The 25,416-nt window shown below is 43.0% G+C and overlaps 1 protein-coding gene across 1 annotated transcript in view; it reads left to right on the forward strand.

The window, feature by feature from the left end:
• CHKB (choline kinase beta) overlaps positions 1-4,023 on the forward strand; it is a gene marked incomplete at its 5' end in the record, with an annotated part of 89,852 nt that extends 85,829 nt beyond the window's left edge. The window contains one exon of the mRNA XM_082255409.1: positions 3,873-4,023. Within this exon, the coding sequence (XP_082111535.1) occupies positions 3,873-3,929 (57 nt within the window). The 3' untranslated portion in view covers positions 3,930-4,023. The remainder of the gene's footprint in view (positions 1-3,872) is intronic.
• Between the last annotated feature and the right edge of the window lie 21,393 nt (positions 4,024-25,416).

Genomic DNA, 25,416 nt, shown 5'->3' on the forward strand with positions numbered 1-25,416 from the left:
GGAGGTGGAAGGGATTCTGGTAATTCTGGTGGCCCCAGATTGGCCTCGCCGGTCCTGGTACACAGATATATTGGTCACCGAGACTTCCGGTCAGGGAAGATTTGCTGTCTCAAGGGCCGATCTTCCATCCTGCTTTACAGTTGCTGGCTTTAATGGCGTGGCTGTGGAAAGCCAGGTATTGGAGGATAGAGGTCTTTCTGATTTAGTGATTCCTACACCGTTGAAGGCCAGAAAGTCTACTTCTAGGAAGATCTATCATCATACGTGGAAATCATACATCTCCTGGTGTGAATCGCTGAAGGTGCATCCTCGCCTTTATTGGTGGCTAGGATTTTGACCTTTCTTTAAAAAGGGGGACTTTCCCATTAGGCGTGGTAACGTTTTTTTTTTGTTTTTTTTTTACTGCCTACTGTCCTACTCCTGTAGGGAGCAGCATAACCCAATGGTCAAGAAGAATATGGAGCTGTCTGTCAGAACTTCAGAGGAAAGGATTTTATGGTAAGTCAAAAATCCAGTTATTTGGCTGTAGCAGGAGGCAGTTTATTCGCTGAAGGGCTGGAGAGCAGTACAATAATGAGTGTCTGCAGGCAACAGTGAAGCATGGTGAAGGTTCCCTGCAAGTTTGGGGCTGTTTTTTTGTAAATGAAGTTGAAGATTTGGTCAGGATCAATAGTGTCCTCAATGCTGAGAAAAATCGTCAGATCCTTATCCATCATGCCTTGCCATCTGGGAGGTGTGTGATTGGTCCCAAATGTATTCTGCAGCCAAACAGCAACCCCAGTGTCATCGAGAACAATCTTCAGTGTAAAGAACCTCCAGTCCTGTAAATTATGATTTGGCTCCCACAGATCCCTGATCTCAATATCCTAAAGTTTTTTTTTTTTTTTTTTTTTTTTTTTTTTTTTTTTTTTTTTCTGGGATTACATGAAGAGTCAGAAGGATGTGAGGCAGCCTACATCCACAGAAGATCTGTGGTTAGTTTTCCAAGATGATTGGAAAAACCTACTTGGTTACTTTAAAAAACTGTGTGCAAGTGTACCTAGAAGAGTTGATGCGGTTTTGAAGACAAAGGGTGGTTACAAAAATTTCTATTTACTGCTTTTTGTTTACACCTGCCTGAAAGTTTTGTACAGTGTATATATTTCATAGTTTGTAGACTCTATAACTTTTCCACTCACTAAATAATATACACTGATTTGGGTTATTTATAACAAAGCTATGTAGCAGAATACATTTTGGCCTAAATTTATTTGCAAACTTTTTTATGCCAAAAACCTTCCAAAAAAAAAGCCTCTCAAAAAAAGATAAAAATGTATTTGAGTACAGTGTTGCATGAGTAACTCATTCAAAGAGTGACCGTGCTGAAAGCTGAAAATTAAAAATGGCCTTAACTGGATGGGGGTGAAACAGTCCCTACCTGAAGTAGTTAAACTCTAAAGAAACTAGAAGGGAAAAAAATATACTTTAAAAATATATATATATTTTTAGGCATGTTGTATGAATAGGAACACAAATGGATAGGGGGGGGGGTTTCTCTTTCGTTCACTGACGGACACAGCTCCATATCTTCTTAGACCCTTGGGCTATTTTCCTGAAGTCTGGAGCGTTGATGTGTGGCGGGGGCCCCTAGCGACAGTGTCAGCGCTTCTTCCTTTCTGATCGCAGCATGGCAGGCGGTTTGGCGCTCTGTATCTAGTTCTGAGTGTACAGTGGTAAGTACCTGCGGGTATACAGCCTCTTCTCTGCTGTAGCAGCCATGCTCGTGCGCTGATCCTTGTAGTATCACAGTGGTAGCAGTGTGGGGGTGGGGGGATTATTTGTACACAGTGTGACCTCTGATTCAATCATGGAGCACCTGGAGCGATTATTACCACCTGACCTCTCAGAAGCTGCAGGACCCTCCTGGGTCATAGTCTGCACTGGTGACCCTGCAGTCACTTGTGTCAAGGATGATATGGCCCTGCAAAAGTGACCTAGCAAGAAGCGCCCCCCGCCTTCACCTGCATCATCTGCCCCCGCGGACGCGAGTCAACCATCTAGGTCTGCGTCCACGCACCCTGAGTGCTCTAACAAGGAGGATAAAACCTCCTCCACTGCAGCCGTGCATGAAAAGGCGCTGGTGAAGGCACTGATTGTGTCAGTTGGAGGACTTAGCTGAGTCGGTTACGCCGGTGCAATTTGGCACCCACAGATCATCCAAGGTGACTAAGGTGTTTCCCTTTCCTGCCTATTTTGATGAGATTGTCGCTAGTCAGTGGAGATTCCCGAAACGCATGGTTGGAATACCTAAGCGTTTCGCTAAAAGATATCCCTTTGAGTCTCTCTTGAAGAATCTTACGGTTCCACCTCCTGTCTCAACAGGAAGGTGCAGAGGTTCCTGTCAAGGTCTCAGGATCCTCTGGCCGACCTTGCAGATGCCTTGGTGGCCCCTTGGGATCGTTTGATTTACGCTTTTCCCCCAATTGCTCTTCTGTGGAGACTGCTATGCAGAATCGAGGTGGAAGGGATTCCTGTAATTTTGGTGGCACCAGACTAACCTCGCCGTTCTTGGTACGCATGTCTAGTAAGGCTGGTAGCCAATGCTCCTCGAAACTTTCTCTCAGAGAGGATCTTCTTCGATCTTCCATCCTGCTTTACGGTTGCTGGCTTTAAAGGCATGGCTATTGAAAGCTAGGTGCTGAAGGGCAGAGGGCTGTCTGAGTTGGTGAGTCCTACGCTGTTGAAAGCTAGGAAATCTACTTCCAGTGTGAATTCCTTGGTTCACACTTTCACACATCCTAAAGAAATTGGCCTACACTTCTTGGATGTGGTTTGGGCAATCAGAGTGTACCTGGCGGCAACTGAGTCGAATTGTAAATCTAATTCTCTGTTTATCCTTATGGACCCTGTAGGGTAATGGCTGCTTCTGCTGCAACCATTTCCAGATGGATCAGACAGACGGTGATGCAGGCCTATTCCATTAGGAGCCGGATCCTCCTTTCCCTGTTAAGGCGCATTCTACGAGGGCCCTTGGTGCCTCCTGAGCTTTCAATCATCAGGCGTCGGTGGTTCAGGTGTGCAAGGTGGCTACGTGGTCGTTTGTGCACACATTCACAACGTTTTTTTTAAGGCAGATGTCCTTGCATCTTTGGATGCTACTTTAAGCTACAAAGTTTTGCAGGCTGTAGTTGCAGAGGCTCCTACCTCTTGAGGGTTGTATTTTTTTCCTGGTGGTGAGCTCCAGTTGTTCCTAGTTGAGCTCCTGGTTTAAGTGATTGGCTATGTTTAGCAATTTTACCTATTGTGTTTTTTTCCCACCTCTCATATTAACTGCTTTGGGACGTCCCAAGGGTCTAAGAAGATATGGAGCTGTGTCCGTCAGTGAACGAAAGGGAAAACGGATTTTTGTCTTACCGTAAAATCCATTCAGGTTCACTGACGGACACAGCGCCCCCGCCTCTCTGTTGGGTTGAGTTTGTATTTATTTTTTTATATGTATTTTCTGACACTGCTTGTTACAAACTGAAGTCCTATAGCAGGAAGTGAGGGTATACCCTTTGGGACTGCCTCAGGGGCATAGCTAAATTTGCTTCCGCCTAGTCCTACTCCTGAAGAGAGAGCAGCATAAGCCCAAGGGTCTTGGAAGATAGGGAGCTGTGTCTCTCAGTGAACCTCAGAGAAAAGGATTTTACGGTAAGACAAAAATCCATTGTTTTCAAATTTGACTACAAAAGTGGAACTTCACTTTTAAACTGAATGCTTGCAACACTGCAACTGTTAACAACACACAATAATAAGGTTTTAACAGAGCTAAAGACAAAGCTTTTCTGCAGAACTAAATGGTGGGTGAGTGATACAGATAACATTTCATTTTATCTCTTCTTTTATTGCAGGATTACGCTATCTCACGGTTTGATGCCTATTTTAAACAAAAAAGCCTTTGGTCCTAAATTTCAAATGAACATCCATCTTCCTATTTTCCCCTTCTGCTGCTGCAACTAAACACTTGCAAGAATGTGTTTTGTCAATTATCCGCCCATTTTCAGTGATGGTTGTCCTGTTTTCAGCTCTGCACGGAAACATGATTGGATGATCATCCCAATCAGAGTATTGACCTCCATTCTAGTTTTTTCATATTTATTTTGAACGGTTTTTAAATTTTTAAACTAAAAATGCCTTTTTATTGTCTTGATTTAATGCTGTCAACCAAAAAGTGGAAGCTGTTATCCATGTAATGTATCTGGGGAAAAAATTATGTTAAATGTTTATTAGGCTAGATGATTACATTAACATTAAACAGATGGGATGTAAAACCTTGCACTACAATAACATTCATGCAAATATGCCAGTATCATAATAAAGTACTGAATATCTGATTGTTGGAAATATGGCGATGCATGCATGGCCAAATCCATCCAGCTGTATGAAGTTAAATATTTTTCAATGCAGGCATAGTTGTATTGTACTATAGAGAGAACCATTCAGCTGAAAGCCGTGTCTCAAGGCTGCACATTTTGCATTTTTTAAATCACTGAGCAGCTTTGGTTATGTCTAGGGAAACCCTGATTAACAGCAGGGAGCATGTGGATAGGGTTTCATCTTTAAAGTTGTACTTTTGAGTTAATATGAATAGTTAACCCATGGCAAACATACAAGGGGACAGACCAACTGCTCAGGGCTTGCATTTTTTTTTATCTAGGCATCTTTGTTTTGCACCAAGCCATTTTGCTTTTTTAAATTGGCAGAATTCATCCTATTACTTCAATAACTGAAGCACGATTCCCGGGCCAAGCTTGCAGTCTGACAAGAGAATATCCCAGCTCCACAGAATAATGGGAAAGAATGCACAGAGTTTGCATTTTGACATTCTTCCTAAAACTGTCTATACACTGATTTGAAATTTGTATTTTAAATCACTTTCCATGAAACATGTTGGAAAATTTTCCATCAATTGGCAGGTGTATTAAAGGTCAATCTTAAAACCTGATATATACAGTACATGTTAACTGATGCGGAATAAATCGCATGCCAGATTTCTTCAACATGTTTGATTGCAGTCATTGGCTGTCATATTGGAGTCCCATATTCTATTTTTATTTTATTTTACAAAGAATACATGGAGGGGATAGGAATCATACAGGTGGTTTTAGGTAGTGCAGTTGTGTCTCTAAATTTACTAGCAATTCGCCTGAAAAATGATTAGCTAATAATTGCTAAGAGTATTGCTCCCCATGGTGTAAGATATACATGTAGTAATAATGTGCACTTAATCAAACTTTACTCTGAGTGATGTAATTGTTAGTGAATCTATTGGAACGATTAAGCTAGAAAGAGGTTGTAGCAGAAATAGAAGAACTACAACTGATAGGCTCTCAGTGGCCCGTAGAGATAGAAGTAGCAAGCGGATGATTCACCTTACCTGCCTCTGCCAAAAAAATGTCCCCCCCCCCAGTCGGCGGGGGGTTTTGCACACAATCTGGTGGCTGCAGCTGACAGGCAGATTCCACGCACAATTTGTACCAGCGTCCCCCACTCGTGCATGCCCTCGCCATGTATTCCAGGCTCCAGGTTTGCCGATCTGCATTGCAATACATTCTGTGGAGCCCAGAGAAGACATGCAGGGTCTTCCAAGACCCTGCATGTCTCAATAAAGAGAACCTGTCACCTTAAAACCATCACAAAGGGGACTTTTTGTCCCCTATGTGATGAAAAAAAAAAAGTTAAGCATAAAAAATTGAAACTTACACTGTTTTTTATTTTGTATCATGCCTGCTTTCAGAAAATATATGATGCTTGGGCATTTTATGTAATCTTTAGGCCAAAAATAATTTTTTAAACGTGTGCAAAAACGGCTCTCGCAGCAAAAGGGTTAAACATTCCATTCAGTATTGATCGGAATGCAAATTCAACAAAAGATAAATCTATAATTTCTCTTATCACAGTGCTTTTCATTGTCTGTCCTCCACAATATTTTCAGCAGACTTATAAGTTTTGTGTAAATTAAATTATTATTTTCTTGTTTTTATGTTTATGTTTAATTTTGTGACTATAAAGTAAAATGCACTGTTGAGGGTTAACAATGGAAAATTGCTCAAAACCAAACCCTTGCTGTAGTTATAGCGTATATCCTGATAAGCTTAGCTCTGTATCCTGATGAGATTAAGAGTAATGTGGTTAACAAGAGATTTTCTATTCTTTCTGTCTTGACCAGTTACAAATTACATGCTCTCTTCCAGCTAACATTTATACACTATGGTCTATAATAAGTTTTTTTCACAGCATTTTAAACCATTATGGTTAAATGCATTCTTGTTTTAATAATAATTTACACATGTATATGCTGCTAAATGGATGCTGATCACAGTTATTTAACATGGCTGGAAAGTTAATGTTTATCCCGTTATAATATTAAATTCCTTACATTTAAGAACATCTATGTTTTGTATTCATAATTCCATTTATCTTCAAAAGGCAGTGTTGTGACTTGAGTTAAAAGTCCCTATATAACTTATTCATTCTTTTAATTAAAAATATGTATGAACCTATTTTCCAGGTTGTGTGTTTTTTTTTTTTTCTTATATTAAACTAAAATCTTTATGATCTGCTTACTGCTTGATTTTCTGCATGTGACCCACACAGATAGAGATATATATAGATAGATAGAGGTAGATATATTTTTTTTTTCTCCAAAAATAGGTGCAGGAACCTCCCATTTTCTGAGTCACCCCTTTTTTATCCGCCCCTATCCAACTCCGAGGACCCTTCCACCCCTGCCCACCTCCCAGTACTTCCCTTTATAGACAATACAGAACCAAGTATATTTTTTTTGGTGCCAAGTAATTTGTATGGAATTTTTTAATGAAACAAGAAAAGCAGTAAAAATAGATTAGATCCACCTGCAGCCAGCAACAATAGATCTCCCCCTCCCCCAAACAACAATGGGCCACCGCAGCAAAATATCCCCCAGCAACAATGAACCCCTGGTAGCAACAATAGATCTCCCCACATCCAGCAACAATAGACCCCTCTCAACTGTAGATCTCTCCCAGAAGCAACTAACCCCCCCATGGGCATCCATCTTTGTGTAGCCCTGGTGCTATATTTGGCAGTGTATCCCTATCAGGCGACATCAATTCCTGTGTGGTTTATTCCTGCTGCTGAGCCGAGGTCACTTCCTGCTTCTCTCTCCATGCTGTGGAAGATTCAGGAAGCTGTGTGTCTGAGGTGGTAAAGTATTGAGGGTCCCATATCCTTGCACTTTCTGCTATCAGTTTGGTTTAAAGGGGCTTCCGGCAGACCGCTGTGATCGGTGGTGGATACCGGGATAAGCGTTCTTAAAGCTACAGTACTCCATTTTTTGCACTTTGGAGTCCCAAACTGGAATTTCACCCTCAGGCCCACTCTGTGTGACTCCCAGTCGCTGGCAGCGATTTACAGTGCTTTGCGAAAGTATTCGGCCCCCTTGAACTTTGACCTTTTGCCACATTTCAGGCTTCAAACATAAAGATACAAAACTGTAATTTTTTGTGAAGAATCAGCAACAAGTGGGACACAATCATGAAGTGGAACGAAATTTAGTGGATATTTCAAACTTTTAACAAATAAAAAAACTGAAAAATTGGGTGTGCAAAAGTATTCAGCCCCTTTACTTTCAGTGCAGCAAACTCTCTCCAGAAGTTCAGTGAGGATCTCTGAATGATCCAATGTTGACCTAAATGACTAATGATGATAAATAGAATACACCTGTGTGTAATCAAGTCTCCGTAAAAATTCACCTGCACTGTGATAGTCTCAGAGGTCCGTTTAAAGCGCAGAAAGCATCATGAAGAACCAGGAACACACCTGGCAGGTCCGAAATACTGTTGTGGAGAAGTTTAAAGCCGGATTTGGATACAAAAAGATTTCCCAAGCTTTAAACATACCAAGGAGCACTGTGCAAGCGATAATATTGAAATGGAAGGAGTATCCGACCATTGCAAATCTACGAAGACCTGGCCGTCCCTCTAAACTTTCAGCTCATACAAGGAGAAGACTGATCAGAGATGTAGCCAAGAGGCCCATGATCACTCTGGATGAACTGCAGAGATCTACAGCTGAGGTGGGAGACTCTGTCCATAGGACAACAATCAGTCGTATACTGCACAAATCTGGCCTTTATGGAAGAGTGGCAAGAAGAAAGCCATTTCTTAAAGATCTCCAAAAAAAGTGTCGTTTAAAGTTTGCCACAAGCCACTTGGGAGACACACCAAACATGTGGAAGAAGGTGCTCTGGTCAGATGAAACCAAAACTTTTTGGCAACAATGCAAAACGTTATGTTTGGCATAAAAGCAACACAGCTCATCACCCTGAACACACCATCCCCACTGTCAAACATGGTGGTGGCAGCATCATGGTTTGGGCCTGCTTTTTTTCAGCAGGGACAGGGAAGATGGTTAAAATTGATGGGAAGATGGATGGAGCCAAATGCAGGACCATTCTGGAAGAAAACCTGATGGAGTCTGCAAAAGACCTGAGACTGGGACGGAGATTTGTCTTCCAACAAGACAATGATCAAAAACATAAAGCAAAATCTACAAAGGAATGGTTCACAAATAAACGTATCCAGGTGTTAGAATGGCCAAGTCAAAGTCCAAACCTGAATCCAATCGAGAATCTGTGGAAAGAACTGAAAACTGCTGTTCACAAACGCTCTCCATCCAACCTCACTGAGCTCGAGCTGTTTTGCAAGGAGGAATGGCCAAAAATTTTAGTCTCTCGATGTGCAAAACTGATGAGACATACCCCAAGCGACTTACAGCTGTAATCGCAGCAAAAGGTGGCGCTACAAAGTATTAACTTAAGGGGGCTGAATAATTTTGCACGCCCAATTTTTCAGTTTTTTATTTGTTAAAGTTTGAAATATTCAATAAATTTCGTTCCACTTCATGATTGTGTCCCACTTGTTGTTGATTCTTCACAAAAAATTACAGTTTTATATCTTTGTTTGAAGCCTGAAATGTGGCAAAAGGTCAAAGTTCAAGGGGGCCAAATACTTTCGCAAAGCACTGTAAGCTGCCCTGAAAAGCCTGGCGACTAAAGTTGATTTAGTCATAAAAAAAGATTGATAGCCGTAAACGGTCGATGCCTTCTCCATCTGTGGAGGTGTCCTCTGATTCAAAAACTGATGTGGTTGCCCTGGATGCTCCCCTTCCTGAGGGGTCGCTGTCCTCGCAGTCAGATGGTGATGAGGACCGGTCTTTAGCCTCAGCGCGGGAATGCGCTTAGGTGGATGCCCTGATTATTGCAGCGCGGGATGTTTAAAAATAGGCTGATGAGCCCACGCCGGCAGGGATGCGGGTGGCCTTTGGCTCCCAGAAGTCTCCAAAAGCTGACAGGGTTTTCCCTTGTCTCTACACTTTTCACGATGTTGTGAATGACAAATGGTGGTGCATTAAGCACGTGTCAGTGGTGCCAAAACGCTTTAAACGCCGCTATCCTTTTGCTGAAAAGGTTTCCAACCATTGGGCGGTGCCACCTTAAGTGGACCATCCTGTTTCCAGATGTGCCTGTGGAAAATTCCCAAGTTTTTACGGATCCAGTGGACAGGGGGGTGGAATCCCTTTCTTGCCATCTTCACGTGCTGGTGGGTTCCATTTTGAAACCGTTTTTTGTGCCTGTGCTAGTCTCACAGATGGTAATGGAATGGATTAGGGGTTTGCGGGAGTCTTTGGACTCTGGAACTGTTGGACCAGATGATCCAGGCTCTGGTGTTCCTGTGTGATGCGTCTATGGATGCGGCTCCCCTGGTGGCCAGTGTCTCGGCCGTGGGCAATGCTTTAAGACGCATGGTCTGGTTGAAGAGCTGGTCAGCTGACCAAGCTTCTAAAAAAGCCTTAACTGATCTCCCCTTTCTGGGAGACAGGTTGTTTGGTGACTCATTGGATGAGTTGATCAAGAGCCTGACTGGTGGGAAGAGTACTCTTCTTCCTCAATCCTCAAAGGGTAAGATACCCCGTCCTAAGCAGGGGCCCCTTATTTTCTGCTCAAACGTTTTTTTCGTGCCTCCGGGGCACAAGAAAAAGGTAAGCCGGTCAGAACTTCTAGAGGTGCTAAGAAACCCTGGGGCAAGTACAAGGCCGGACAGTCCGGTGCGGCAGACAAGTCCTCTTCAGCATGAAGGGACACCCTCATCCGCCTTAGGGGTGGGGGGGATGTCTGCGCTTCTTTCAGGAACCCTGGACTTCATTCAGGACGAATGGGTTCGCAAACTGGTTTGTTCCAAATACAAGATCGAATTCTGGTCCCAGCCAGGGGACAGGTTTTTTCAGTCAAATCTTCACCTGTTTTTGGAGCGTTTGAAGGATCTGCGGGAGGCTGTCTGGCTCAAGGGGTGATTGTGCCAGTTCCCCTACAGGAACGCTCTCAAGGTTTCTATTCAAACCTGTTCACCGTGCCCAGAAAGGGAGGGCAAGGTGTGTCCAATCCTGGACCTCAAGGCTCTGAACTGCTTTGTGCGGGTGCAGAAATTCCAAGGCCATTCGGTCGGTGGTGGCATCTTTGAATCAGGGGGATTTTCTGGCTTCCATCGATCTCAAAGATGCGTATCTCCACGTCCCCCCTCTGTTGTGCAAGTTTGTAAGACAGTGACTTGGTCGTCTGTGCACACCTTTACCAAATTTTACAAAGTGGCTTTGTTTGCTTCTTCGGATGCCTCTTTAGGCCGCAAGGTTTTGCAGACTGCTGTTTCATAAGAAAATGTTTGTACTTCTCTTCGGGATCTTTTATCTGGGTGAGCTCCTGTTGTTTGGTTGAGCTCTATGTTGCCCGGTTGGCTACATTTAGCCTTTTGGAGTTGACGTTACTGTCTGGTTGCGGTTTCCTACCCCTCATGACTATACTGCTTTGGGACGTCCCACTCAGCTCATGGAGATGAGGCTGGGTCTGTCGATGGATGATAGCGAAAATAAGACTGTTGTAAGATTTTACTGTAAAATCTTTTTCTCTGATGTTCGACAGACGCAGCACCTATCCCTCCATTTGGGGTTGGTTCTGTTGTCTTCACTGCTTTTAAACAAAACTGATGTGCTGGGTTGTGCAGTGGGGGTTTATGCCTGGAGGGACAGCCCTCTGGGCGTGTGCATTCAAATTTTCCTGCCTAGACTACTACTGATGGGAGGAGCATAAACTCACTCCGCTTATAGAGATGAGGCTGCGTCTGTCGATGGACATCAGAGAAAAAGATTTTATGGTAAAATCTTACAAAAATCTTATTTTACCAATTAGTCAGGAGAATACATTTTTTTAGAATTGTCCACATATAGTAGTTGATGAACTGACAATTATCATTTTAAAGCCCAGTTGATCTTTTAGTTTAATGTATCAAAAAAAACTGTGGTTTGTTTTCTTTATAAAGCAGCCACAGCTTGTCTAATCTCAAAAATCCTGCTCCTAGCCAACATTCTGCAGAAAATAACCTTTGCTCACTTTTTTAAATCGGGCTCCAGAGGACCAACATGATCACTGCAAAGTCTCATGCAAAGTCTCACTGCAAAGAGACCTCTGCTACCTCAGAGTAAGATGGTCCTTCTTTGATGCCTTCAAAAAAGAAAGTTTGCTATGACCGAGATACCAGCTGAAAGGGACCACTGACCTTAAAACAACCGCAAAAGAAAAGGATGACAAAAAAAAGGCAGCAAAGGGTTTGATTGCCCAAAGAGCCAGCAACCAGAAATACAATTATACTGACCCTAATCTTCTCCTTCATGTTAAAGCATAGCTGAACTGCCAGCTTAAATCAGCTAAATACATTCCAGGTCAAAATAAAAAATCAAAGTATACAAAGTCGCACAAATAATTTTCTTTAGAAAGCAGCTACATCCTAAAAATAAAATCTTGTCCCCTGAAGGAAGGCATCAAAGAAGGACCATCTTAGGCTCCATGCACACAGGGCGTCATAAAAACGTGCTCCAAAGCTGTTTACATAACGCCGGGAAACAGCAGCTGTAAAAACGTGCTTTCAGTAGCTTTTTCTACTAGCGTTATTGCACGTTTGGCCACAGTAGCTGTTAGCAGCGTTTTTTTCTGCCTCCATTCAAAATCAATGGTTCCCTATGGGAGCCTATTGATTTGAATGGAAGTCACACCGCAGGTCGGATCAGGGTGATCCGACTTGCGGTGCGACCTGCACTGTGAGAATCTTGAGGGGGAACTCCACGCCAAAATGGGGAAAAAAACGGCGTGGGGTTCCCCCCCAGGTTCCAAACCAGGCCCTTCGGATCTGGTATGGAATTTGAGGGTAGCCCGGCGCCGAAAAAACGGCGTGGGGTCCCCCCCAAAATCCATACCAGACCCTTATCCGAGCATGCAGTCCGGCATGCCAGGAAAGGGGAGGGGACGAGCGAGCGGCCCCACCCGCCCTGGATCATACCAGGCCACACGCCCTCAACATGGGGGGGTGTGGGTGCTTTGGGGCAGGGGGGCTCTGCACCCCGCACCTCAAAGCACCTTGCCCCCATGTTGATGAGGACAAGGGCCTCATCCCCACAACCCTGGCCGGTGGTTGTGGGGGTCTGCGGGCAGGGGGCTCATCGGAATCTGGAAGCCCCCTTTAACAAGGGGGCCCCCGATCCCGGACCCCCTCCCTATGTGAATGGGTATGGGGTACACTGTACCCCTACTCATTCACCCCATAAAATGCAGTGTATGGAAATGACGACAGGAGACGTTTTGGAAAATTTATTAAAAATCTTCATCCGGCTCTTGTCCTCTCCGGGGGTCTTCTCCTCTCCGAGGGTCTTCTGCTCTTTTGCTGTCCGCCCTTCTTGTCTTCTCCTCTCCGGGGTCTTCTGCTGTCTTCTCTTCTCCGGGGGTCTTCTGCTGTCTTCTCTCCGAGGGTCTTCTGCTCTTTTGCTGTCCGCCCTTCTTGTCTTCTCCTCTCCGGGGGTCTTCTGCTGTCTTCTACTCTCCGAGGGTCTTCTGCTGTGCGCCCTTCTGCTGTCCAATCTTCTTGTCTTCTCCTCTCCGGTCTTCCGCTCTTTTGCTGTCGGCTGTCCTTCTTCCTCCGGTCCTCCTCCGACGACGTCTTCAGCGATTATGCCGGCCTCTGGTCTCTGCAGCTTATTATATAGCCATTAGGGGCGTGGCCGCCAGATGACGTCATCGGGGGACCACGCCCCCTTGTGTCACAGATGACGTCATCTGTGACACAAGGGGGCGTGGTCCCCTGATGACGTCATCTGGCGGCCACGCCCCTAATGGCTATATAATAAGCTGCAGAGACCAGAGGCCGGCATAATTGCTGAAGACGTCGTCGTCGGAGGACCGGAGGAAGAAGGACAGCCGACAGCAAAAGAGCGGAAGACCGGAGAGGAGAAGACAAGAAGATTGGACAGCAGAAGGGCGCACAGCAGAAGACCCTCGGAGAGGAGAAGACAGCAGAAGACCCCCGGAGAGGAGAAGACAAGAAGGGCGGACAGCAAAAGAGCAGAAGACCCTCGGAGAGAAGACAGCAGAAGACCCCCGGAGAGGAGAAGACAGCAGAAGACCCCGGAGAGGAGAAGACAAGAAGGGCGGACAGCAAAAGAGCAGAAGACCCTCGGAGAGGAGAAGACCCCCGGAGAGGACAAGAGCCGGATGAAGATTTTTAATAAATTTTCCAAAACGTCTCCTGTCGTCATTTCCATACACTGCATTTTATGGGGTGAATGAGTAGGGGTACAGTGTACCCCATACCCATTCACATAGGGAGGGGGTCCGGGATCGGGGGCCCCCTTGTTAAAGGGGGCTTCCAGATTCCGATGAGCCCCCTGCCCGCAGACCCCCACAACCACCGGCCAGGGTTGTGGGGATGAGGCCCTTGTCCTCATCAACATGGGGGCAAGGTGCTTTGAGGTGCGGGGTGCAGAGCCCCCCCTGCCCCAAAGCACCCACACCCCCCCATGTTGAGGGCGTGTGGCCTGGTATGATCCAGGGGGGGTGGGGCCGCTCGCTCGTCCCCTCCCTTTTCCTGGCATGCCGGACTGCATGCTCGGATAAGGGTCTGGTATGGATTTTGGGGGGGACCCCATGCCGTTTTTTCGGCGCGGGGCTACCCTCAAATTCCATACCAGATCCGAAGGGCCTGGCTTGGAACCTGGGGGGGAACCCCACGCCGTCTTTTTCCCCATTTTGGCGTGGAGTTCCCCCTCAAGATTCTCACAGTGCAGGTCGCACCGCAAGTCGGATCACCCTGATCTGACCTGCGGTGTGACTTCCATTCAAATCAATAGGCTCCCATAGGGAACCATTGATTTTGAATGGAAGAAAAAAAACGTATAACGTGGCTTAACGCACGTTAAGCAACGTTATGAAGCCTTATGGAGCCTTTAGCAGCGTCAGACGTTTTTTGCAGCTTGACGCTGGAGCTCCTGAACCCACAGTTCCTGGGTTTTTTTTGGAGCTGTAAAACGCCTATGCCACTTGGAGCTCCTAAAAGCTCTATGTGTGCATGAGGCCATAGAATAACATGGATGGGCGTTCTGCAGCTGCAAAAAAAAACGTCTGACGCTGTTAACAGCAGCTGTAAAAACGTCCAGTGTGCATGAGGCCTTACTCTGAGGTAGCAGAGGTCTCTCTGTTGAAATCTAAGCAAAAGCTCTCCAATCAGTAGGGAGCATGAGACTTTGCAGTGACCATGTTGGTCCTCTGGAGCCCGATTTTAAAAAAGTGAGCAAAGGTTATTTTTCTTTTCACTGCAAGGCTTCCATTTAAAGGATAACTGTGCTTTTGTTTCATGTGTGGTATTTGGTGGTTTTTCTTTTTGTGGGTTTATTTTGTTGATGGGCCCTTTTTTTTTTTCCTTCAATTTTTAAAACTGTACAACTGCCTGCTACTGTCCATAAACTCTTACCATTGCCTTTCTTTCATCCTTTGGAAAGTAGAGAAAAAAAACTGCACCTTTTAAACCATCTTATATTATATCACTCAGTGCACCCCCCCCCCCCCCCAATCATCCCTATAAATAAAATAAAAGTTATGCATACACCAGTTGGGCCCATTATCTGTTATTAAAATAGTCCCGCTGCTGTAAAATTTTACAGTGCTTTAGCTTCAACATCCTAATCATTGGAGGAAGTCGCTTGTACTACTTTTAATTCAATACATTTCAGTAATTTCCCCCTCATTAAAAATCGTACTGTTCTTTAATGCCACACAGTTTTAAAGCATCCCCCATTAATGTTTATTTAAAGAATTTGTATCTCTCGAATGTTATAAATTCAAAAATGTTGGCTGCGAATAGCTATCCGTGGCCCTAAAGAGCCTAGATTGCTTCACCTTCCTTAGTGTGTGCCTTTTGTGCAAGGCATCATGTGTATTGTTCCACTGGTTAAGACCATGTTGATTACATAAGACCTCAACTTGGTACTTTCTGTAGTTCTCCTATTTAACCCATCCGGAATATATCTTTAGTCCTGTCTCCGAAGAGTAGGTTTCTGGTTGATCAAAAAAGGGTGTAATATATAATATCCTATCGACAGGTGTTGCCTGGCAAAATATATATATATAGATATATATCTAGCAGCGCTACCAATAAGACTCAATATCTCATGTCCCAATATAATAATCAATAAACTGAAGATCTTCAGGGGTGTCAATCATGCAAAAAAGTGGACCATATGATGAAACAGTCCTGCAGATAACCAGGTGAATCAATCCTTAGTGCTTGATATGCTGACCCTCATATGCATGCACCATCACTGCACCGCTGTGGCCCCACTTGGTAATGCCTATGTACCTATAGGAAATAAATACTGCGCCAGGTAATTAGTGTCACCAATCCAGCTAGCCGCAGCAGACCACAGATCCCTTTTAATACGGATGGATCCTCCTGAAGATTCTGTCAGCACATACCATGTAATAAAAATTAGGACTCATAGTGTAAACCGCATACAAAATTTTATTACATTTAAAACCTCAATGGTTGCACTCACAATATAGACTTAAATATACAGCGTTACTTGATAAGCAGGCTCCCTCACGGCTGCACAGTCAATCACTGCTTCCGTGACACATACTCTCCGCTGCTCGGTACCAGCATGTGGCGTTCAGGGTGTGACGTCAGACGCTCCGGTTGCCGGGGTGACTGCGTGCTCACGCCCTAACGTGTTTCATCACAGAGGACTTCTACGGCGGGCCTGGTTGTTTCTGGTTGGCTTTGTTGATTTTGTAATTATCTGCTCTTTCCCTTTACCACTTAAATCTCGGGCACTTTCACCATTTCCTGCCCAGGCCAATGTATAGCTTTTAGTGCTGTTGCATTTTGAGTGACAATTGCGCGGTCATGCAACGCTGTACCTAAACCAAATTGATGTCTTTTTTTTCCCACAAATAGAGCTTTCTTTTGGTGGTATTTGATCACCGCAAGGTTTTTTCTTTTTTGCTAAACATAAAAAAAAGACCAAAAAGTTTGGGGAAAAAAAATTTTTTTATGTTATAAAATGTTGTAAATAGATACATTTTTCCTGCACTGATGAGGCCAGACTGACAGGCACTGATGAGGAGGCACTGATAGGCGGCACTGCTGGGCACTGATAGGCGGCACTGCTGGGCATTGATGGGCACTGACAAGCGGCACTGATAAGTGGCAATAATGGGCACTGGTGGGCGGCACTGAGATGGCAATGATGGACACTGGTGGGCATCACTGATGGGGAGGGCACCGGCGGGCTCCCTGAGCCCTGATTGCCATCCCTGGTGGCCATGGTAGGCATCCCTGGGGTCATGGGTGGGCATCCCTGGTGGTTCTAGTGGCACCCCCCACTAAGGGTTTGCACTGGTAATCAATGCTCTGATTACCAGTGCAGAACTCCTCCCCCTGTCAGGAGAGCTGCAGATCGGCTCTCCTCTACTCGTGCCTATGCAGGCTCTTTACCGAGATCGGAGATGCGGTGTGTCAGAGTGACACGCCGCATCACTGATCGGGGGGCGCGCAGAGCGCATTATCCTGCCGCCGTCATATGACGTCCGGTCAGGATAATGTAACCACCTTCCCGCCGTCATTTGCCTATTTGGCGGATGGGAAGTGGTTAAAAAATCATTTCTGGTACTCCACTGTGACAAGGTGGTTCTATGCCCTCAGCTGTACTTTTTTACCTAAGGTGGTTTCTTTATTCCATCTCAACCAGGACATTGCAAAATCAAATGTATAATAATAGCCCAATCTGTGCGTCTCAGTTCGTTATATCATACATTCAGCGGTGCTTCAGCACACACAATGTATGTGTGCAAGTATTTTAGTCAGTTCCTGCAGTGCTTCAGAGCCTGCAATTGCAAACTAGTCCCAACTCCACAGGATGAGCAGTCACAGCCACCAAAAAGATTTCTCCTCTGATGTTCAGCACCAGTGATTGTACACACAGTATCACTAATCCTTCACCACACCGACTGTGCACCCCTATGAAGTGGCCACTCACCAAATTGCCCTTGAAATATTGCCTTTATGCATAAGCTGCATGAGCCCTTGCTTCTGGTCGGTCTGTCATCTCTTGAGCACGTCCAGATCCTATCCGTCCACCAGGGGTCACTATCAGGCTGTATATCTCCTCAGTGCAATTTGTAAGCAAACGACATGAAGCAAGAGAGTAGTGTAATACTGTTTCGACTTTATTAATTAAATAAAACTTCCCTCCCCTTCAGCGTATATGCTTACATTTCAATCACCCTTTGCACGCATATCATAGACACAGAGGCTTTGAAAGGTACCGCCGCTCGCCGACCGCGAGCTAGTCCCTGCTGTGGATTACAGCGCTCCTGCGGCTAACAGGCGAGATCCAGAACAACAGCGGTATCCTCCCTTCGTCTCCTCAGCAGCAGCGTACGTGCATCCTGACCGGTTTCGTCTGGTAGACTTCAACAGAGGACTAACGTGCGCTGCTGCAATCAAGATTAATGTATGCAGCCGGAGGACCTCCCTCCCATCATGATTGGTTTACACCACTGATGGGTTCAAACACCTCTTCATTGCCATTACCTGGCCTGAAGGAAATTCAATATGGACATACCATAGAATCATTTTCTAAATACCGGAAAAACAAGATTAATCGATACAAAACAAAGTTTAATACCGCTATTAACTCTCTTATTACCGCAACCAGTATCTGAATGGGTATTCCCCGGGTTTGAATCACACAGAACCCCAGTTTTTTTCAGATTGGCCATCTATGCCCGATCTGAGCATGTATGTTCAAAATTTCCAAACCTATCGATTTGTAAAAATTGGTCATGGAGTTCTTTCTACCCCTAATTCTACATGCCATCTTGCCCTATCCGGATGCATACATCTTAAGTACTACTAATATTTAAAACGGTTATGCTAAAATCGATATAACCAAAATTTGACACAAAAATAAACCTACAGCACCTGGTATTCCCAGGTGGTCTCCCATACAGGTACTAACCAGGCCCGACCCTGCTTAGCTTCTGAGATCAGATGAGATCGGACATGTTCAGGGTGATGTGGCCATAGGTAAAACGTAAGGTGCATTCTAATGGTGAAACCATCATGTATGACCACTGTCCTCAAGATGTCATACTTATTACATAATTAGCACATGTCATGTAATTTCTGATATGTTTTAAAACCAGTAAATGTCAAATCTTAAATAAATCATTTCATAAATAGTAGATACATAGTAAATAAATACATTAACTTCATAAATAATAGGTACAATTCATATGTTGAGATTACAAGAAAATGTTGTTCATAGAGGCCAAATCGCAGATATAATATATAAAATTCGCTCTAAAATATCTTAGTCCATAACCAATGGTACTAAAGGTTAAAATATATATATAAATAAAAGGCGTGTTGCCATAAGGAATCAATGGTCGAGGCATAATCGTAAATTCGAGTAAAATTGGAGAAGGATAAAAGTATATATAAAATTTTATATATAAAAATCTATATATAAAATGGAATCCATAAAACGTCCTGTCCAAAAAATATACTTAATAGTTGCTTAAAAAACAGTTCAGGTCAAGTTTTATATTTAACCCGTTGGGCGCCAAGGAGTTTGTCTTGTAAATCCATTCAGTTTCCTTTTTGGACAGTTCTCTTTCTCTATTGCACCCTCTCCAGTTGCTTGGCATCTTTTCTATACCCCGAAATTTCAGTGCTGAGGGGTCTTTATCATGCTTTTCCCTGAAATGTAGTGGGACACTATGTTCCTTGAAGCCTGTTGTTATTTTATAAATGTGCTCAGAAATCCTGATGCCCAGTTTTCTCTTTGTTCTTCCTATATACAACATACCGCAAGGGCACTCCATTCCGTATACCACGTGGGTCGTGATACACGTGATACACTCCTTTTATTTCAAAGGTCTTCCCATTTGCTCCTGAAGTGAACTCCGTTAGACCCCGAAAGTGTGTATTCACTTGTCTGCAAGCCTTACACCTTCTGCATGCGTGAAATCCAGACAAGTCCCAGAACATCTTTGGTGGTCTGGGAGGGTCCAAAACTTTCCTCACCACTCTGTCTCCAATAGTGGGAGCCTTTTTGTATATAAATATTGGGTTATCCGGAATCACGGGGCCCAGAACCTTATCAAGCTTCAATATTCCCCAGTGCTTTTTCATGATAGATTCAAATTCCCTGAACTGGACATTTATAATTTGTTATGAAGCCCCATTGGTGCGATTCATTTGGAATCTTATTAGTTGGAGCCAGGCAGGACTCATGTGAAACCGCCAGTTCTTCTTTCACTGTCTCCTCCAGTACCTCCGGTCTGTATCCCTTATCGGTAAATTTGTCTGTTATCACGCGTGATTGTTCAAAAAAATCCTCCTCCAAGGTGCAATTCCTCCGTATCCTCAGTAATTGCCCCTTGGGGATGTTCCTTAGCCAGCACGGGTGATGGCCACTGTATACCGGAAGATAGCCGTTTCTATCCGTAGGCTTAAAATACGCCTTAGTGATGATCCGTCCGTTTTCAATCCGCACAGATACATCTAGATAGTTAATTTCTTTTTTGTCCCATGTACGTTCTAATTTGATGTTGTGTTTATTTATATTTAAATGCTCAGTGAACTCTGCTAGCGATGTCTCTGTACCATTGGTTATGGACTAAGATATTTTAGAGCAAATTTTATATATTATATCTGCGATTTGGCCTCTATGAACAACATTTTCTTGTAATCTCAACATATGAATTGTACCTATTATTTATGAAGTTAATGTATTTATTTACTATGTATCTACTATTTATGAAATGATTTATTTAAGATTTGACATTTACTGGTTTTAAAACATATCAGAAATTACATGACATGTGCTAATTATGTAATAAGTATGACATCTTGAGGACAGTGGTCATACATGATGGTTTCACCATTAGAATGCACTTTACGTTTTACCTATGGCCACATCACCCTGAACATGCCCGATCTCATCTGATCTCAGAAGCTAAGCAGGGTCGGGCCTGGTTAGTACCTGCATGGGAGACCACCTGGGAATACCAGGTGCTGTAGGTTTATTTTTGTGTCAAATTTTGGTTATATCGATTTTAGCATAACCGTTTTAAATATTAGTAGTACTTAAGATGTATGCATCCGGATAGGGCAAGATGGCATGTAGAATTAGGGGTAGAAAGAACTCCATGACCAATTTTTACAAATCGATAGGTTTGGAAATTTTGAACATACATGCTCAGATCGGGCATAGATGGCCAATCTGAAAAAAACTGGGGTTCTGTGTGATTCAAACCCGGGGAATACCCATTCAGATACTGGTTGCGGTAATAAGAGAGTTAATAGCGGTATTAAACTTTGTTTTGTATCGATTAATCTTGTTTTTCCGGTATTTAGAAAATGATTCTATGGTATGTCCATATTGAATTTCCTTCAGGCCAGGTAATGGCAATGAAGAGGTGTTTGAACCCATCAGTGGTGTAAACCAATCATGATGGGAGGGAGGTCCTCCGGCTGCATACATTAATCTTGATTGCAGCAGCGCACGTTAGTCCTCTGTTGAAGTCTACCAGACAAAACCGGTCAGGATGCACGTACGCTGTTGCTGAGGAGACGAAGGGAGGATACCGCTGTTGTTCTGGATCTCGCCTGTTAGCCGCAGGAGCGCTGTAATCCACAGCAGGGACTAGCTCGCGGTCGGCGAGCGGCGGTACCTTTCAAAGCCTCTGTGTCTATGATATGCGTGCAAAGGGTGATTGAAATGTAAGCATATACGCTGAAGGGGAGGGAAGTTTTATTTAATTAATAAAGTCGAAACAGTATTACACTACTCTCTTGCTTCATGTCGTTTGCTTACAAATTGCACTGAGGAGATATACAGCCTGATAGTGACCCCTGGTGGACGGATAGGATCTGGACGTGCTCAAGAGACGACAGACCGACCAGAAGCAAGGGCTCATGCAGCTTATGCATAAAGGCGATATTTCAAGGGCAATTTGGTGAGTGGCCACTTCATAGGGGTGCACAGTCGGTGTGGTGAAGGATTAGTGATACTGTGTGTACAATCACTGGTGCTGAACATCAGAGGAGAAATCTTTTTGGTGGCTGTGACTGCTCATCCTGTGGAGTTGGGACTAGTTTGCAATTGCAGGCTCTGAAGCACTGCAGGAACTGACTAATATACTTGCACACATACATTGTGTGTGCTGAAGCGCCGCTGAATGTATGATATAACGAACTGAGACGCACAGATTGGGCTATTATTATACATTTGATTTTGCAAGTTTTACTTTTACAGTGGCAGCTAGTGCATTAAAAGGATGCACAGAGTGACATGTTTTACATGATTTTATCTACATGATTTTATTTACTATTTATTCATGATTTGAGTAGATATATTTATTTCTTTATACCTTACACTGATTTATATATATATTTTAGCGCCGGGCGGGTGGTTGACGTTTTTTAGCATCAGTTACCTTTTACAATATTCAACCAGGACATTGTCTTGCCATCCTTCTGTTCTAAACCTCAGATGCCAGGGGGCAAGGCTGTTCATACCTTGGGTATGGTTCATGCTATAAGGTGGTACCTGAAAGAAGGGTCACACATTTTCCAAATCTACCATTTCTCAATACATTTTTTGGCTTATTTCTCCAGCTTATGGACTGAAGGAAAAAGTTCCACCATCTTCGGCGATGGCTCTTTCTACCAGAATTGTTGGTACTTCCTGAGTTATTTGTCCTCAGGCTTCAGTAGCTCAAGTTTGAAAGGCTGCTCCCCGGTCTCTTTATACTTTTACAAATTATTAAATGGATGTTTGAGCTGCAGAGGATGTTTCCCATGCCTTTTTAGACAGTAGTTTGCCTATTACCCTTTAAATGGACACATTTGCCAAACAGAAAAAGCAGTGATGGGCAAATCTGCTCAGGTTCAAAGTGTTTTTCGGAACAGTTCTATAAAATAAAATATTATGCTGCAACAAGAATCACTGAAGTCAAATTAGTTGGTCCAGCATCTGGGATTATTAAATAGTTAAGCAGAATGATTGAGGAGCAGTACTCATTCTTATGATTAGAGATCTAGCTTCCTAGTTCACCATAGCATATGGCTTAGAACTCTGTATGCCTGTCGCTAAGCCTAGAATTGTAAAAGAACGTAGATGCAGATTAGAATTTAATTTCTTTCATTGGCTCCACATTGACAGGAGATTTATACAGATTATTCATATACCAGTTGGCAAAAAAACAACATAAGCTCTATAAAAACATAGATTACTTAAATCCATTGAAGGATCTTGTTAGCGAATATTTGATTTACATTTCTACTTTATGCAAGAAAACCTAAACTGTATGGTGTTTTTATTCAATGGTTTTTATAATGCAATATAATAAAGTAAAAAAAAGCACTTTTTTATTGATCCGTTGCCAGTTGCCTACTTAAAAAGTAAATCAATTTTTGTGGGAGAAAATAAGCAATTTAAAACAAATTGCGGCATATACAATTGCTACACAAGCCATATTGTAATTGATTGTTATTAAAAATTACCTCTCCCTTTCAATCTGCAGAGCTATAATTGTTTGTAAAATTCAATATAATATGCTGACCTGGAGGCATTCTGTACACAGTGAGTGTACAGAACTTCCCCAGAAATGTAATTTCCTGCTTCTGTAATTGGCTCGCTGATTTTCCCAGAAGTCTGCACTAAGATATGTCAGATTTTAGGCATCCTCCGAAACAAAAATTTCATTTTTGGTGAGATACTTTCAAAGGGTTAAAATACTTCTGAGGGAATCTTGATCATGCAAATGCATCAGCTGATTAATATTGAAAAAGTCACTCCCATTTCTGCAAAATCACCAGCTTTTGTCTTCAGAGTAAAAATGAGTAGAAATCTGCAACAGAGTTTGGTATAATCCTTGCAATGTTCTTTCTTAGTAGCATAAGTGAGTGAGCGTTTTTATGTTTCTATGTTTTAAAAAACACAAACCCCTCAGAAATGGAGGGATGACTTAATTGACCTCACGGAAGATGTTTGGGATAACTGTACATGTAGCTATGTCACGTACATGATCTCTGCTAAAGACAAATTCTTTCAACTGAAATTTCTTAGTTAGGCTTACTATACCCAGAGACTCGCTAATACCTATCTGATTTCTAGCCTATTATGCACACTGTGCAGAGCCTCCCCAGTTACCTTCTGTCAAAGGTATAAACCTGTCCCCTAATCCACCTCTTTTGGGAAGTTGTGGTTGATGTTCTCAATAATGTGTGTAATCTGCCCTTATGATTGTATCCCATGCTACTGCTACTAGATATTATTGATAACATGGAAATGGATCCTTATGTGAAGTTGTTTTCTATGCCACCTTATGCACTAGATGAGCAAGCCTTCTTAATTGGAAGCTACCTACGTCTCCCACCCTTCATGCTTGGCAACCCGCCATCAATAAAGTTTTGCCCACGTACAAACTGACCTATAAAAGCAGAAATGGAATGCATGGATTGATGCATTTGGCCACCCAATGGTGTTTTATAACTGAATAGTTCTGACTATAGGACGATACCTACCTCTAATATGTCTAATAACCAACCCTAAGCCCTCCCCCTCTTCACTCTTCTGTAACTTTCTCCCCTTCCCTGCTTTACCTTACTCTGATATTTAAAGGATACGTGGAGGAAGACATCTTGGTCTGACCACTACTCCTCCTCCTAGACTCCTAAAAAAGGGTTACTAGACCCATTTAATCCTGGGTCTAGGGATCTAGTAAGTCATAGCCTCATAGGGGGCCAGGGTATGTGCACAAGACAATCACATCTGCATGAAGTGTGAAGAGCACGTTTGAAAATTATTTTTTGATGGGCTTTTTTATTCTATATGCACCTTAATTGATGATATTATGATAGTTTATGCACTTTTATTGGTATTAGTATCATGTGGGATCACGTTGTTGTTTCCACTTTGGAAAGGGTTACTCGCAGCCTATGTCGTGAAGTTTAATTTGCGGATTTATTATATTGTTCAAAGGTTTGTTTTTTTTTTTATAGCACCTAGCGCTCACCTTGAGTTGTATATCGCAGTATATGCAGTGGAATTAATTATACAGATGCCCACCTAATATACAATCACCTAATAAAACTATAACAAAGCTTACATTTCACAGTGCAATATACAGTACATTACAAATATTTGTGTATCTCTCAGTAACTACTAATGTGTGAAAATTTCAGTATAGTCTGTGACCATCCTAAAGAGACACAATAACTGTCTGATCAATTTTTGGTTAAAGTTGAACTCCAGTCTTACCTTCAGGCTTGATCCCTTGTACAGGCTCCTGTCCTGTACTGATACTCTGATTCTGTCCAGCATCCCCTCTTTTCTCCCTACTCTGACTATCCTTTTTATTCAATGGATTTCAACCACTGAGGCTAAACATCACAGGGGCTTAGTACCTAGGGAGGTCTGCATACTAAAGCAGATTGCCTATAAGAGCCAGAGTTGTATAAAGTACTCGAAACCCATACTTGAGTAAAAGTACAAGTGCTCGATCAAAAAGTGACTTGAGTAGAAGTGGAAGTGCTCGATCAAAAAGTGACTTGAGTAGAAGTACTAAAGTATTCAACATTGTACTTAGTATTGCAAGTAGTTTTTTTTTTAATTTTGCTACTCAAGTACTGAAAGTAAACGTACCAGTAGTTTTGAAGAAAAAATTGCTACTCAAGTACTGAAAGTAAAAGTACAAGTACTGTGTTATGTAGTTATTAAAGAAATAAGTCAAAAGTTTGAACATCATATTGTTTTTTATTATTTCAAATGCAGCTTTTATTTATACATACAGTAGCTTTTATTTTCGTATGCGCTGATAATACATGTTTTGAGCTTCATGAAACCTGCCATCTATTGTTCTGGCAGTGGTAATTTTTATAATAGTAACGAGTAACTATGCAGCACAAAAAAAAAATATCGGAGTAGAAGTATTAAAATCATTGAAAAAAATGTAGTGAAGTAAAAGTG

This window comes from Pelophylax lessonae (assembly GCF_965119305.1).
Source record: "Pelophylax lessonae genome assembly, chromosome: 4".
NCBI classification, from domain to species: Eukaryota; Metazoa; Chordata; class Amphibia; order Anura; family Ranidae; genus Pelophylax; species Pelophylax lessonae.